We start from the raw sequence: 16,124 nt of genomic DNA, 5'->3' as shown, positions 1-16,124 counted from the left end.
GAAATCCAATGTCCAGTGGTGATTTGCAGTTTAGGTAGATTCTATTGTAATGATCAAAAGCAAACATTTGTCCTGCAGTCTCTCTCTGGTAAAAAAACAAAACATGTCCTTCCTGGTGCATCACCTGACATTGACACACCTGCTACCTGTATCCCTTCACCTACACAAGTGCCTGGTGCTCAGTGCCCCTAGTGTCAGCACAAATAAAGACAAAAATAACAAAATAATCAAACTAATGAAATAGCTCCAACACATATTTAGATCACAATCGCTTGATATAGCCTGTATTGCATTGTTGACCACACACAATCATTATACATTCAGACTATATTTTTGGGTGGTTAAATAATGTTATATATTCTATATTCAAGGTGCTCAATATGAAACTCAGAGCATAAGCCTCCATACGGCTCTCAACATGGTGAGGGTGCTTACAGCAACTTCATTCTCTGCTCAGGTAAACATTACTCCACTATATATTTTCATTAGAAATAGTTGTTTGATGACGTGGTGCACACAATAAAACACCTTTGTTTTCTTTTTTGGTTTTCCTGTGACATTTGTGTTTTATTCTGAAAGAACATTTAACCGGAAGTTTTGTTCTTGCCCTGGCTGGTGGTGCATAATACAAAACTGCTGCTTCCGCATTGCTTCCTTGTTTATTTCGTTTTTACGAAAAACAGTGCCTTTAAAGTTGAGTTTTTCTTTCATTGGAAACGGCGAAAACTACTCCACGAGGTTTTCCAGTGAGTTGGCGCTTTGTTTGTAATGTTATTTAGTTATCAGTGTGACCAGCTTTGCTAAAGTTAGAAAAGTTGAATCAGAGTTAGCAGTTAGCTAGCTTATTTAAATGTCGCAATCCAGACACCAATGTAGGTTAACGTGCTAGCGTGTTACAACATGCACTGGTCTTACCATTCATTACATCCCCCCACAGTTACATTATTCACAGACGGTTAGCAAAACGTTGTCGTTAAAAACTACCGTTAGTCTCTGTCTCCGTCTTGTTAACGTAACAAACTGTATTTTCAAATCCTCCAGTCCAGCAACAGAGCCAGTCAACGTGGCGGTTGTCAATATTTGTGGCATGGAGTCATCAGAAGTGTTTGCTGTTAACGAGCTACTTTTGTCTACACAGATCCCCAACTACTAGAAGTGCTCACGCAGAGAAAACTGATAACGTCTAACCAGGATTTGACTTTCAACACAGCCGAGTTTGAGATCAGATTTCGGTCTGAATGGCCACAGCTGCAGAGGAGCCTCCAGAGCTGCAGGGCCTCTCTGGTAGTAAGTACTAACGCTGTATTTTTACACCACTGTTTCATGAAAGGGATAGATCAGATGTGTTTGACACGAGTTATTCACTTAAATAATCTAGATAGATGGCCATTAGCTCAGGTTATGGATCCTGTGGACGGGCAGGTACCAGCACGCCAACGGCTATTCAGTCAGTCAGTCAGTCCTGTGACAACCTCATAACTGTAATCCTCAAACGATCTTCAATATTGGCTCTATTGTTTGTATACAGTCTATTGTCAGGTTTTTAGGCACACCTAGCTGAAGCTAAAGCAGCCCAATACTTTTCTGATGCTTGTTGTTTTCAGTTTTTGTTAAAACTTAAGTGAATTATTGACTCAAGCTTATAGTCATTTTGGAGGTTTTAATGTGTGGTGTTGTTGAACTCCATTGAGTTATAATGAGATGTGTTGCTATTATACTATTAAGTCTTATTGAAATAAGTGTGACGGACCAAAAAAAGAGTAATGTAAATAGTATAACAGACTACATTATTGACAACTGAGTGAAATCAACAGCAGTAAATGGGGCCATTTAACAAAAACTTTTAAAGTGGAACTCTAGCGATTTTGTATTATAGTTCTATTAAGTTGTGGGATTCATACGAGACAGATTGAAAAGATGAATAGTCAAAATAGCCAAACATCCTGACGTTTAGTGCCTGGTATGGGTCAAGCTCTAAAAAAACAGAAAACGGGTTCCTACATTTCCGGTAATGCGACTTTAAAACTCTACACCCCCGGTGCTTTTTGTTTTAAAGTTGTGCTCTCTTGATGACATCACAACATCCTCAGGGGTTTTATTTTTTCCTTTCAAGTGTAAAATCGGTGGAGTCCCCGTTAATAAGTGAGAAAAGCAAACTGAAATGTAGACAGTCACGTCATTTTGTTGTGTCACTTTCTGAAGTGTTTCTTGAAAGACAAAAGTGAACTATTAAGGTCTAATGTTCAATTTGGACTCCCAGGAAAATAACTATCCATTATTGATATCAGGACATTCATTAGCCTTTTATGAATTTACTTAAATAGTAATAGAATACTTATCTAATTCCTCCCATTGCACTCGAAGACCTGCAGAGTCAGTTCTGGAGGAGACTGTCTTTTCTCAGAGGTAATGAACGAGGTGCGTCTGCACGCTTTCTTTTCACCATTATGGAATGGTGGAAGCTGTTTCAAGCTGTGTTGTGTAATATTAACGCATCCAGTGTGAGAATTACATTTGTTTGATTAACTTATTTCTTTCCCTCCTTGTGTATTATTTTCTAACTTTCATGTTTCTTCCCCCTTTTCACTCCAGATTTGGCTGGGACCCGAAAAAATGCTCCTCCCGAGGTAAGAAATAACTGATTCGTTTGCAGGAAATGCGTAATCTAGCTCTGTGACTATTGGGAAACGCATTGCGTTTGTCTTTACAGAATTTACAGACATTTAGCTGACACACCCTCCATTCCTTCCTCTTTGAAACATGAGGATATTACTTCGCAGCAGACTTTCTTTCCGCTTCTATTTAATTTTCCCACCATGTTTGTACTCAGAGTCCAAGCACCAGCATGACTCCGGCCATGAAAAAGACCATCGGCCATCGTGGAATTGATACCACTGGGGAGACGACGTACAAGAAGGTGGGAGATCAGCCTTCATTGACTGAAGCACATTTACATTCACTCACTTTTGAGTGCAACCAACAATAATTTGCCTTATCTATTAATCTGCCAAATATTTTTACGATTAATCGCTTATTCTATAATATTTTTAAAAGCCAGAGGTAACGTCTTCATATGTCTTGTTTTGTCTGACCAACAGTCCAAAACACAACGATATGTAAATTGTAAAGATAATGTTTGGTGCCTTTGCTTTAGAGATGACTCAAACAATTAATCAATTAGCAAAAAAAGCTGCAGATTCATTTTTTGTTCCCTGATTAATCAAGTAATTGTTGCAGATCTATAGTCACTGTTAATTTATGAAAATATGTCAAATCTTTCTTGTCAAGTCCTATTGCTTATGATTGGTTAATAATATATAAACCATAGACAGATCTGAACTGTATTTGTCATTTGAGTCATGTCAGTTCGCTCTGTCTTCCAGACAACATCTTCAGCCCTACAAGGTGCTATCCAGTTAGGCATCGCTCACACGGTGGGCAGCTTAAGCCAGAAACCTGAGAGAGACGTGCTGCTGCAAGACTTTGAAGTAGTCGAAAGCTTCTTCTTTCCCAGGTAAAATTTTGAGTTAAAGACAAGTTGTAAAGATGATGGTGTTCTGTCTGTACTAAATAATTACTCCTTTAATTAACCTCCTTGTATGTTATCTAATCCTCTGCCTCTTGTCTTTTACTGGCAGTGAGGGCAGTAACCTAACACCAGCCCACCACTACGGAGACTTCAGGTTCAAGACGTATGCCCCAATGGCCTTCCGGTACTTCAGAGAGATGTTTGGCATCCGGCCTGATGACTACATGGTATTCTTGTTTACTCAGCATCTGTTATAATCAGAAAATGTGCTAGCAAAACAGTAAAACTCTGAGGGAAGTGAAATAACTCTGAGAAGAGAGGCGTGAAAGAGTGTAACCAGGGAAGCGTGAAATAATTGGGTGTCGACACACTAGGTGTGGGGGCTGCTTACGATGTAAAGTCCCAGCTGACTTGTTTTTAACCGGTGTTCGTAGTTCTTTGGTTTCTATAATATAACATTTCTAACTACTGTGCTCTGGTCTGGTGACAGTACTCTCTGTGTAATGAGCCGCTGATCGAGTTATCGAACTCCGGGGCGAGTGGATCTCTCTTCTACGTCTCCAGTGATGATGAGTTCATCATTAAGACCGTGCAGCACAAAGAGGCGGAGTTTCTGCAGAAACTGCTCCCAGGTTACTTCATGGTAAGATCTAATGATTGGCTTTAATAACCTTGGGCATTTTCCTTATTTTCTGACATATTGTAGACAACATGATAAATCAAGAGAATAATTTACAATGACTATTGTTAATGTAAATAATCATTAGTTGCGGCACTAAAGGAATCGTACCATTTTTTACTATTTCTGACGACAAGCTCTGGCAAAATATTGTCTCTGCATTGTTTTTTTTTCCATGGCTAATGTGCAACATGTAAGGCTGTTTGGATTTTGTTTTAATATTGTACTGTCCTTCTACCATCCTCTCTGCTCTCTTTCAGAACCTGAACCAGAACAAACGGACCTTATTACCAAAGTTTTATGGACTCTGCTGTGTCCAGGCAGCGGGTAAAAACATCCGTATAGCAGTTATGAACAATCTGCTCCCGAGCGCCGTACAAATGCACCTCAAGTATGATCTAAAGGGCTCCACCTACAAGCGGCGGGCCTCAGCTAAAGAGAAAGAAAAGTCTGAGCCCACATACAAGGACCTGGACTTCCTGCAGGACATGCAGAATGGGCTGATACTGGAGGGGGACAAGTATAGTGCTGTTTGCAAGACCATCCAAAGAGACTGCCGGGTAAGAACTACAGATGAATGCCTGTCTAAATATGAGGCTACAAGTGGGATAACTTCAAATTTATTTACATAGACTATTAGTAAGACATATTTACATTTTTCTCATGTATTTTCCTCCTAATTCATTTGTAATCACTGGTCTGGTGTGTGTTTTTTGTTTTCCATTCAGCTTCTGCAAAGTTTTAAGATTATGGACTACAGCCTTCTGGTGGGAATCCACAATGTAGATCAAGCCTGTCGAGAGCAGGCCAGCAAAGAGGCGGTGGCCGGGGCCGGGGCCGGGGCCGTGGACCAACGGAAGCCACAAGGTCAAAAGTCCCTGTACAGTACTGCTATAGAGGCCATCCAGGCTGAGGCAGGGAGCATGGGATCACCGGAAACAGAGGACCAGTGAGTGACGTGTTTCAGTGGTCATGTTTACTGAGAGTAATGACGGAACACTAAATGATATTTCTTTTTCTTTGATTTGACAGAACGGGAGGAATCCCTGCACGAAACTCAAAAGGCGAGAGGCTGCTGGTGTATATTGGTATTATTGACATTCTGCAGTCCTATAGGTAAACAGCACACATGTTTGTATAACTCTAAAGCCTTTGTGCAGTCAGTGACGCACGAAGGCTACACAGCCTGCATAGCAAAATCAGCCCGTTAGCAAGGCAGCTTCAGTGCCCTGTCTGTGTCGTCTACACAGGATGTGTTCAAGCACAGTATTGATCTATGCTCTGTGTGTTGTTTTTCAGATTAGTGAAGAAGCTTGAACACTCGTGGAAAGCTTTGGTTCACGACGGGGTAGGCTACATCCTCTACTACATCATCTAGCCTCAGTTAATTGTGTTTTAAATTAGTTTGAATTTACATTTCTCTAAGTAAACCCTGTAATCTTTCCTCTTCTGTAGGACACTGTATCGGTACACAGACCGAGTTTCTATGCGGAACGATTTCAGAAGTTCATGTCCAATGCAGTCTTCAAGAAGGTCTTATGTAAGTACATATTGTATCCATGAATGTATGCGGATGAATACTGTGTGGCACAGATCACACCTGTGTCACCTCATTGCTCGGCACATTTGTTGCTTTCATTGCCTTTAAGCACAGGGCTCTCTCCTGTCATGGTGCATTGACAGTTTGGGAACCCTGTGGGGAGCTTTCCTCAGAGGAAACGTATTGTTGTCTTGGACGTGCAGAGTTTCAAATATAGAAACAGCTGCTCAAACATCCTGCCAAGAGCAGATGATGACTCTTGTTGAATTCATTAACATCACTCAACATTCTAGACTGCTGATGAAACAAATATCTGCTGCCTTCAGGTGGCAATAAAGAGTCAACCTTTGCTGCATGTTGTCCCCCTTTCTAGTCTACCTGTTCTAACTATCTAATAATGGCAAAAAGGGCCAAAAAGAATTGTAAAAAAATAAGTCAAATGTCAGCTAGTTTAAAAAAATGTAGATCAAAAGTGGAAAGTTGGACTAAACATGAATAATGGTGTTTGTTTGATTTCAGAAGTTTATGTAGGTTTCCATACACCACTTAAAGTGACCAAAATATCACAGAATACATCTTGACACCAAGATTGCATTGCCACACCCTCAGACGTGCCTCTCTGCCCACTGGGTTGCACTATTGCCCAAACACAAAAATTGAGCCCATAATGTCAGTGTCATTTTTTGGCCTCTTAAATAACACTTTTCCTCTTGTATCTAGTAAAGACATCGCCGTCTAAGAAGCGGCGTGCAGTGACACATGGTCCTTTGAGGAAGACACCTGGTGCCGGGCCTTCTCTGATGACCCAAATGAGCAACAACAGCCAGCACTCCAACCTCCAACATCAAGTCAGCTCTGACACCAAAGAAGACACTGAAGGAGACAACGGTAAGAACTCGAAACAGGATTTCAGGTTTCAAGTGAAGTGCTGAAATCTAGTTTAGTTTTTTGATACCGGCAGTCCTCCAGCATGTACCAGCACGTGAAGTGCTTCTTTCACAACACACTCTTAACACTTTTCCAACCCACTCCACTCCCGTTCCACCCAGTCATGCATTCAGATCGTCCTGACCTCCTCCCAAAGACCTTACCGCCCAGCAACGCTGTTGGCAACGCTGTTGGCAACGCTACTGAAACCACCGCCTCCTCCTCCTTGGGAAACCCTGGATTTCTTCCCACAAGTCAGCCTCCGCCTCACTCTGAGGACGCCTACAAGCCAGTGGAAGTGGATTTAAACAACACTCCGAGTAAAGACCAGGAGCTCAGCTCCCCCAAGAAGTAAGAGGGAAAACATACATTAAGAATAGTATTTTCATATGAGAGCTCGTCAGAAGTATATGCATATTCAAATGTGTTTAGGTCTGTCATGGATTATAGTGTCTAATGATTAAATGTGTAGTCGGATATTTACAGTTTGAACTCAGATTCAAGTCTATTATCTTACATGATGCCAGTGTTAATGATGATGGTAATTATTAACTGTGCAAAAGCTGTGTACACATCCCAGCTCACATAGTTTGAGTGGCTGTGGTTTGTTGTGTTGTGGGTGGGAGTGAAGGCTGCCGTATAAATGTTGTTTAACCAGAACCTCAAGAAAAGTCAGCATGCATAACGGCAGTGCAGCATTGTTAAAAGTGCCATCTAGTGGCAAACATCTCCATGCTAATCTCAAGTAAACCGTGGCTAAAAAACACAATTAAAAAGTATTTCGAGTTTTTTTTTTTTGTATATTCATTACATTTTTATACACAAGTAGTAGTGTTTCTTATTGTGTGAAGGTTCGATTCACTTACACTGGTCTTTTGTTGTTTGCAGAGCTCAGTATGACGAAAGTATCGGTTCTGAGGATGTGATCTCACTCAGTGACATTCTTCCTCAAGCAAGCAAATGCTCTGTAAGTAGCTTAAAAGTTTTTAATTTCTTGTGACAGATTTTGCTTCTGCCAAGTGTTTTTTTTGTAACTTGTGTTCATTGCCTTTTGGTTTTTAGGTGTAAAAGAATGAACTTAAAGGATCCGAGACAAACTTGGAGGAAGTCATGGGCGTGGATGAATTGTTACGACCCCCCCTTTGGTGTGATTTTGAGGTAAAGTTTACTGTGCATCACCGAGACCAAGCGGACCATTCAATGTTTTTGTTGTTGTTGTTTTGCACTATGATATCCAAATCTCAACATGGTATGGGCATGTCAGTGGGTGGTTGTGTTCCGACACTAGTAATTGCGGGTACATTAATGCTGTGGTTATTTAACACTATTATTCATTTCATAGGAATGATTCTATGCACAACCAGATTGTTCTTGGCACTGATGTTTAAACTCGGCCAGCATTTGATGTAGAGTGTAACATGAGGACTTTGCCTTATTTGAGACTGTCTTTATTTAAGTGTTGTTTCCTGAATTTTATTGTCTCCTTTTTAGAATTACTTCCTCCTTTGTGTTTACCAAATGCTGTAGCACATCCTTGTACATACTCGTCTCTGTAAGTGTCTGTCCCACCACCCAAAGGCCCAAGCCGGTTCCTACTACATGATTGACTAAGATGTCTTAACACAAAACCATATTATTTGGGTTGGGAACACAGTTTCAAATAAAACATGTTTTTAAAGCAATTTCTGTATATATACTTGGTAAGCTGCCATTTTTAAAGCCTACTCTGAATGCAAATCATGCTGGGAAAAGAGGTGATCCTCAGCTTGTGGTTTTTATTTAACCAATTATTCTAATAATGAACTGTGATTTCTAAATGTTACCTCTCATATTCAGGTCAAAGGGTTATATTAAAATGATTTTTTTATACTTACACTGTACAGTTTGATATCAGTTTCAGGTTTATTGTGTCTACTGGCTTATGTCTAAATGTGACCAAAGAACTGATACTCAGTGACTTGGGGCCTGCCTCATGAAGCAATACCAATGAGTTAGTCAGCTAAGTTTGAGTTTTTTTTTAATATATATAAAAGAACCACCTCTCACAATTTTACATGGGCTTAATGAACAGAAACGCAGAAAGTGTCATGTACCAAAAAGCATGACATGATTACAAACGTGGTACAATCACTTTGTTTTTCATTATAAATTATGATATTTTAAATGGTAATATAGTAAATGTTTGCAGGATAAGCAGGTGTCCCACTGTGACTATAAAATAAAATAGAATAAAGAGTATTTCTATTGGTATCCAATGACACATTCTAACACTGCAGCCCTGGAGAACATAATGTGATTTTCTAAGTAGGTATATTTTATTTACTCATAAATAACAACAGAGCATCTGCATTTTTGTGGGTAATTTATGTAAAGCATCTGAAACTAGCCTCCACTAATATCATCCAATTGCATAACCATAACACCACTGGCAGTTTCAGACCTGCAGTCCAGTCCAAACTGCGGCACCTAAAGCCAACAAGCAGCAGCAGCAGTTTAGACCTGAAGATGTAGTGATTTGCACAACCGGCTGTCAAAGAAAGTGACAGCTTCAGCAACTTTGTCTAACGGCTCATAAGTGTAAGAACATTTTTGTTTGTTCGCTTCCGGTTGATATTCGTATGTGTTTGTCTTTATTTTTCAACATTTTGACCAGAGTTTTGCTTGAGTGTTATTGTCTGTCCTTTTTTTGATCCTAAGTAACCAGGAGAAAGAGAAGAAAACTAGGGTAGGATGAACTGGCCAAAAGAAATTTAGCAATATATGTTGGTAGGAGTTTTGACTTTTCTTCTGAATATTTAAAACTATAAACATGGGTGGTACTGCGTTTTTATTATATTTTTTAAAATGTTACTCTCACACTCTGCATTAGTCCACTGGTAATAGTCAAAAAGCTATGTATAAACTTAATATATGGATTACTCAAATTTGAGTGATCTATTTTCCCCTTTACTTATGTCAACCACATATTAAAGCTGATATATTTCACACCGATTAAGATGTATGGCAGTTTGATTGTTGTATTATTTTCAGCTTTTTGTTTTCATGATCCCGATATTGATAAACGAGTTGTGCATCAAGTACTTCCTCAACATTACTCGTACTATTTTGTTGTATTAATTATGATCTTAACCTTAACACAACCTTGGTTGCTGCAATTTCCCAAAAGGGTTATCTTCTCCATCTGTTGTTAAATTAATTTTAGTTGATTTGTTGCATGTGATTGGATTGTAATTAAAGAAACGTGCCTCTGTCATAAGCTGAACTAGTAAACCCGGGGTTAACAGAGCCAGCTGTGTGAGCTGTGTTTGTATGGGTTATCCAAATTTGTAAAGAGAGATTTTTGAGACCGAGCCCAATTAAGATATAGTAGTAATATTTTTCATTAGGAAAACATGGTGATGGCCGCCTGGTGTATAAAAGTACTAAACGGTTTGTCTGCCTTTTGTACACAAACTGGTAGACATTATTGGTTGTTTGATTCAAGCTGGGTTTTAGCACTAAACATGGATGTGAAATGCTTAAATGTTAATTATTGTTCGATGTTTTAAAATGCAGAAACGTTTTAGAATACATTTTTAGTCTGACAGCCAAATTAAATCAGTAGCTTGAAAGATGCTTCAACTATGCAACTAAATGATTTGTTTACAGCATATATACTGTATTCCTGAATGAATAGACAGTGGTGCAATACATTCAATTACATGACAAATTTCCAACCAAGAAAAGAGGAACATGCATCATTTGGATAGTTTTATACATCCTGTTAATGGTATGTGGAGGTATTTTATTTTGCTCGCTGTTATATCAAACTGTCCGACCCTATTTTGAAGTGAAACTGTGTCTTATGGTATGAACTTTAAAACAGTTAGACATGCAGCCTATAAACCAAACATGTACATCGTCATATGTATTATAGTATTTATTACTGTATGTATTGCTCTGGTGTCCAGCATGTTTATTAATGAGTATTGATTGAAAATGTGCCTTTCTCTAGCACAACAAGCTTGTATCAAAGGCATGCAACTGTAGTAAAACTTGTCTTCGTTGTGATGGTTTTGATTATTATAACAATTGTGAAATCATCCTTTAATTTTTTTGTATAATTTGTTCATTAGTCTTCACTTGCCTTTGCATTATATACAGTAAATGTGTGCAACTGTATGCAATATTCACAATATTGCCTTTTCCACCAGAATATGTATTTAGAAGTTCTCTCTCTTGCTCTTTTGGTGATTTCATATTTTTGTACACTTCTACCTGAATTTATGAAATAAAAAATAAATGTTGCTTTTTTTTGATTGTATTACATTATACAGATGTTTTCTGTCTTTAATATTGTTATGAAATATGACTGATACATACTGTAAGACGATATTAATGAGTTAGCTATCCCTTTATTTCTTGGTGTACTATGCCCTTGCAATGTCAAAGAATAATAAACAGCATTTAATTCAATTTAAAATGCACTACATCATATCTATTGCAATTTAAGTTAAACAATATATATTTTATATGGAAATTGCAGTACAAAATGACGTTAACTTTGAAATAGGATTTTATTCATATTGTCCAATTCTAGTCTTTATTTGCACAATAAATAAGATGCCATTCTACTCTGAACTGTCTCCATTACAACTGAGTAAAAGCAATATCATCTGCACGAGCGAGGAAAGTTAATTAATCTTTCAAAAAATTCAAAGTGCTCAACATAAGACGTAACAAGTTATAAATAGAACGTAAAAGAGTGAAATAAATACCGGCCAAAAACCTGGCCAATCATATTTCACTTTGTTCAGTCTTTGTCCAATAGACTGTGAGCTTGTAAGATTACGACAGACGGCAACAAGAACTTTCCAAAATGGGGCTCGAAAGTACTATGGTCTGGTAAGAAGTCTACAAATGCTCTTTTGTGTAGTTGTTGGTCCGTTAGCGGGTCACACGAAGACACAATAATCTATCTGTCGGTGTACTAGATATTTGACCTGAATTTAGAGCAAATGTCCCGGTTCACAGGGCAGATAATTGACCGTTGACGGTTAGCTCGGCTAACGGCTGAGTCATTGTAGCTAAAGTTAGCTTAGATTTGCGGTCTTATTAAATTATATGATTTGCGAGCTGTGCCATATATGAATAACGTTACATTCATGATTATTATTTACCTTACAATTAAGTAAGTTACTTTTTATCTTCATAATCAACTGATATCCACGACGATGTGATTGTTTCGACCATCGACTTAACGTTATGTGGAGTCACCGGTTGCTATCGTTAGCTAGCCGTGTTAATGCCGTTTTATTATTGTACCGACATTTTAACTCTATTTAACACCATAAATTTACTTCCCAGATGAAGAAGGTAAACTTTTCCTATGTAGCTGATAGTGAAGAGGAATTTAGATGTATTATTGTAAACTAGCTACAAGGCCTATGCTAACTAGCTTGGTCTTGGGTTGATATGGGAATGACATGTCAACTGCTAACGTTAGCTAGTTAGCAGCCTAACGTGAGTGACGTAACTCTAACGTGATCAGAGCCACGTTTAACTTATATTTCCCCCACAGTGTGGACAACAGTGAATACATGAGAAATGGAGACTTTCTACCAACGAGGCTACAAGCTCAACAAGATGCTGTCAACATTGTTTGTCACTCTAAAACACGAAGCAATCCAGAAAACAATGTGGGCCTCCTCACTATGGCAAAGTAAGTTATTCTCACAGAAATTATCATAAGTTCTAATAGTGTTCATCCTCATATCTCTTCAAACACTTCATAGCACAATTGGTTTTGTTGTACATGGTGGGGGATGATGGACAGCACGGGATGTTTGTTTTTGTTTTCATACAGTAACTGTGAGGTCCTGAACACGCTGACACCAGACTCTGGCCGCCTCCTGTCCAAACTCCACGCTATCCAGCCCAAAGGAAATATCTGCTTCTGCACGGGCATCAGAGTGGCTCATGTGTGTAACTGAGATTTTTCTCATTTTAAGCATTTGTTTCAAAATGAAAGCTAGGGTTGGTAATCTTGAGAAACCAGTAAGAGTAAACTAGATTTTAAAAAACGATCCAACCGAAGATGTCGTGCCAGTGTTCCCAACTCTTGTCCAACAAAAGTAGCTAATAGCGCTAGCTCCAAAAGTCCTCAAACCTATGGAGAAAGTCGCCAAGTTGGCAACATTTACAGCCCCATAACTTAACGGAAACAACGATCATGGCAATTGTTTGTACTCACAGCTGTCAAGCTAGCAGCTGAAGGAAGACTCTGACGACGCACAATTAGTGCCCAGATAGACAAACAGGTAGGCTGTCCAATTATTCAATCAATGATTGGATGGATTTATTACAGTCCTGTGACTGCCACAGATTGGATTTATTTATTAAATTGTCAAAACATATAATAAAAAAGTTCTTGAAGAACATTACCAACCCTAGCTTTAACAGAAGGGCTATACCTAGTGATTACCTGAATTGTAAATAAGGGTTTTGGTGTCTGCAGCAGCAGTTTTTGAGTAGCCATATTTTTTTGTCATGTGTTTCCTGTGTAGCTGGCCCTAAAACACAGACAAGGAAAAAACCACAAGATGAGGATCATTGCCTTTGTTGGGAGTCCTGTGGAGGATAATGAAAAAGAAGTGAGTTTAAAGTATTCTTGTATCACATTTGTATTATTTATTATATATTTTATTATACATCATAGGTTTAACACATTCTCCCACTGTCTCTAACACTGCCTATGTCTGTCTTTCTTCATCTCAACCTGCTACTGTTCCACCTGCTGATTCTGCAGCTCGTCAAGTTGGCAAAGCGCTTGAAAAAAGAGAAAGTGAATGTGGATATTATCAACTTTGGAGAAGAGGTGAGGCCTTCTTGGTTTATCTATCGTTGCACTGCTATAAGGCAGAGTGAAGTGAAGCATAATGTATTTATAAATTGAGCTTTGAACTTGCCTTCCCATCTATCTCCCAACTGTTTATTCAGGAGCTGAACACAGAGAAGCTGACTGCTTTTATTAATACTTTAAATGGGAAAGAGGGGACTGGCTCCCACCTGGTCACAGTGCCTCCAGGACCCAGTCTGGCTGATGCGCTGCTCTCCTCTCCCATCTTGGCCGGGGAAGGAGGCTCTTTGATGGGTCTCGGTGCCAGTGACTTTGAGTTTGGTGTGGATCCCAGTGCTGATCCAGAACTTGCCCTGGTAAGCAATATATAGATGTGAGTTTAGTACCTAGCATAAATGTTAGCTTTGATGTATTGTCTTGAGAGAGAAATTCAAGGGTTCTTTTAAAGCAAACAGTTTGTTTACGACAACGGCAACAAAGTTAAATCATAGCACTTAACTGCTATTATACCGTTATTGTATAGATTGAGTGAAAAACTATCAGATAGTCCATTCAAGATGTACCCACACTAACACCAATGTGAGAGATGCTGTTTACATAGAAAATACATGTGGATCAGCTCTTTAAGGTTAGAAACTCATCCACACGTAGAAAGCCAATGTGATGCTGCATGGTATTAAAAATAGCAATAATGTGTGACTTTTCTTCACTAAAATTTCACTCAAAGAGAGGGCTTGATAAAGACGATGAAACGAATTGGGCCAAGAATGCAAAGAACATGAGATCTCAAGTGCACGTTGACTTTGTTACAATAAAAAGGTGTTTGCAGTTTAGAGTTTGAAGTGATGCCCTTTGCCTTTATTTCTCACTGTGCCATCTCTGTGTATTCCTTTAGGCCCTGCGTGTATCAATGGAGGAGCAGCGACAGAGGCAGGAGGAAGAGGCCCGCAGAGCTGCTGCTGCTTCTGCAACGGATGGAGGCATGGATGCAAGCATGCCCACAGCCGGTGCAGATGGTAATTGTTGCAGGATTAACAACTAGTTGCTTTCACTTATGAGACAGCTCTGTTTATTATAATTGTTAGTATTTGATAGAATGACACTTACTTAGTTTTGATTGATTTTTTTTTTTTCACAGAATCAGAGGACGCCTTATTGAAGATGTCAGTATCTCAGCCTGAGAGTGCTGCAGCAGTGCTTCCCGACTTCAGCAGCATGACAGAGGAGGAGCAGATAGCCTACGCCATGCAGATGTCCCTTGCCGGAGGAGGTGAGTTCCATTTGATTATCATGCAAATTGATGTGCTTGCTATAACTTATGGCCACTCTATCTGCTGGTATGTCTAAGATAATAAGTTCTTTTCACTTGTTCCGTGAACAGAGTATGGAGAAATGGATGCAGCAGCTCCCATGGACACTGGAGAATCAGCCAAGGTGAGTAATCATGTTTTAAAGGAGCAATTGTTAAATGGGGCTCACCTGTCCCTTTTGTATTTTCAATAGAGTTGGAAAGGGTGGAGGAATTATTACTGGCATCCAAGGTCCTGAAAGTAAAAGTGAATTGTCGGTGTAAACAAATGAGCAACTGCTTTAGAAAATATCTGGTTCTTTGATTAAAAGCTCAAAGTCAAAGGTGCAGACCTGTGTATGACTCCCAACGTGGATTTAGTGTAAACGTCACATCAAGATTTAAATCCTGTTGTGTGTGCCGCTAACGGTAAGTGGAAGCTAAATATTACGCCTAGTAGAAACCCCAAAATACCGTTGTTCCTAATTGCAACAACAAAGTTTGACAGGACATTTTTAATTGGAAAAGAAAACATTGAAATGGAAAAGCTACAATGGGGAAAATACCCTGTAACCAGTGGCTTCTCCCACCTAAGAATATTTTACATACAAGATGACCAGACATAGTTTGGAGATCTTAAAACCACAAAAGGCCTAATCCATTCTAATCTATTGTATCCTCTAATGCAATTGAATAGGAGGAAGATGACTATGATGTGATGCAAGACCCGGAGTTCCTTCAGAGCGTCTTGGAGAACCTGCCTGGTGTCGACCCGAACAACGAGGCCATCCGCAACGCCATGGGCTCCCTGGCCTCACAGACAGGAAACAAGCCAGAGGGCAAAAAGGATGAAGAGAAGAAGAAGTGAGGGGGCAAACGAGATGGACACAGTCTTCAGACTTTGACTAGAAAATAAACAAATTTTTTCAGGATTACTTTAATATATCAAAATATTGCTGATGCATCGTCGGACTGACAGCCCAGCATGAGACAGCACTCTGACATTTAATACCATCGTTTACTGTCAGACACTCAAAAGCACCGACATAACAGTAATAAAGAAAAATCTTAAGTATTGAATGACTATTTAGTGTAAAATCTGAATGCCCTGTAACATAAATTGATATCATCCTTAAAATCTCCTCTGAAATTGCCTTGTATGCTCTCTACATTTTGTCTACATGGTATAATTGGCCTATCAGAAGAGCAAGAATTTGTCATGACAGGCTCTTAAACAGCTAGCCACGCTCCTGTCATGTATGTGTTTTTGCAATAAAATCATTGTGTAAATATGTTGCATTTTGGTGTTTTTTTTTGTTGCCC

General features: G+C 39.1%; 2 protein-coding genes across 2 annotated transcripts; both read left to right on the top strand.

Moving 5' to 3' along the window:
• The first annotated feature begins 607 nt into the window (after positions 1-607).
• LOC142965497 (phosphatidylinositol 4-phosphate 5-kinase type-1 alpha-like) lies at positions 608-10,962 on the top strand. Its single transcript, XM_076106461.1, has 16 exons — positions 608-746; positions 1,139-1,287; positions 2,593-2,627; positions 2,831-2,917; positions 3,384-3,514; positions 3,639-3,756; positions 4,020-4,172; positions 4,469-4,768; positions 4,937-5,157; positions 5,241-5,324; positions 5,508-5,556; positions 5,664-5,748; positions 6,469-6,636; positions 6,798-7,026; positions 7,564-7,642; positions 7,738-10,962. The coding sequence occupies exons 2-16, from the start codon at positions 1,239-1,241 to the stop codon at positions 7,741-7,743; spliced, it is 1,794 nt and encodes a 597-aa protein (XP_075962576.1). The 5' UTR covers positions 608-746; positions 1,139-1,238; the 3' UTR covers positions 7,744-10,962.
• Positions 10,963-11,465: 503 nt separating this feature from the next.
• LOC142965498 (26S proteasome non-ATPase regulatory subunit 4-like) lies at positions 11,466-16,093 on the top strand. Its single transcript, XM_076106462.1, has 10 exons — positions 11,466-11,559; positions 12,236-12,376; positions 12,521-12,635; positions 13,221-13,307; positions 13,463-13,531; positions 13,654-13,869; positions 14,409-14,529; positions 14,652-14,783; positions 14,895-14,947; positions 15,499-16,093. The coding sequence occupies exons 1-10, from the start codon at positions 11,534-11,536 to the stop codon at positions 15,667-15,669; spliced, it is 1,131 nt and encodes a 376-aa protein (XP_075962577.1). The 5' UTR covers positions 11,466-11,533; the 3' UTR covers positions 15,670-16,093.
• Positions 16,094-16,124: the final 31 nt, after the last annotated feature.

The sequence above is a fragment of the Anarhichas minor genome, unplaced genomic scaffold (assembly GCF_050575085.1).
Source record: "Anarhichas minor isolate MPS153535 unplaced genomic scaffold, ASM5057508v1 ptg000033l, whole genome shotgun sequence".
Lineage (NCBI taxonomy): Eukaryota > Metazoa > Chordata > Actinopteri > Perciformes > Anarhichadidae > Anarhichas > Anarhichas minor.
The sequence above is the reverse complement of the archived record's forward strand: the minus strand, read 5'-3'. Positions and strand labels throughout refer to the sequence as shown.

What these genes read in the sequence shown, in the direction of transcription:
- LOC142965497 (XM_076106461.1), top strand. Translation starts at nt 1,239, where the DNA reads ATGGCCACAGCTGCAGAGGAGCCTCCAGAGCTGCAGGGCCTCTCTGGT. An exon ending in GCTGCAGGGCCTCTCTGGTA is followed by an intron (nt 1,288 to 2,592) that starts GTAAGTACTAAC and finishes TTTTCACTCCAG; the next exon opens with ATTTGGCTGGGACCCGAAAA. An exon ending in CCATCCAAAGAGACTGCCGG is followed by an intron (nt 4,769 to 4,936) that starts GTAAGAACTACA and finishes TTTTCCATTCAG; the next exon opens with CTTCTGCAAAGTTTTAAGAT.
- LOC142965498 (XM_076106462.1), top strand. Translation starts at nt 11,534, where the DNA reads ATGGGGCTCGAAAGTACTATGGTCTG. An exon ending in TGGAGGATAATGAAAAAGAA is followed by an intron (nt 13,308 to 13,462) that starts GTGAGTTTAAAG and finishes CTGATTCTGCAG; the next exon opens with CTCGTCAAGTTGGCAAAGCG. An exon ending in CTGATCCAGAACTTGCCCTG is followed by an intron (nt 13,870 to 14,408) that starts GTAAGCAATATA and finishes GTATTCCTTTAG; the next exon opens with GCCCTGCGTGTATCAATGGA.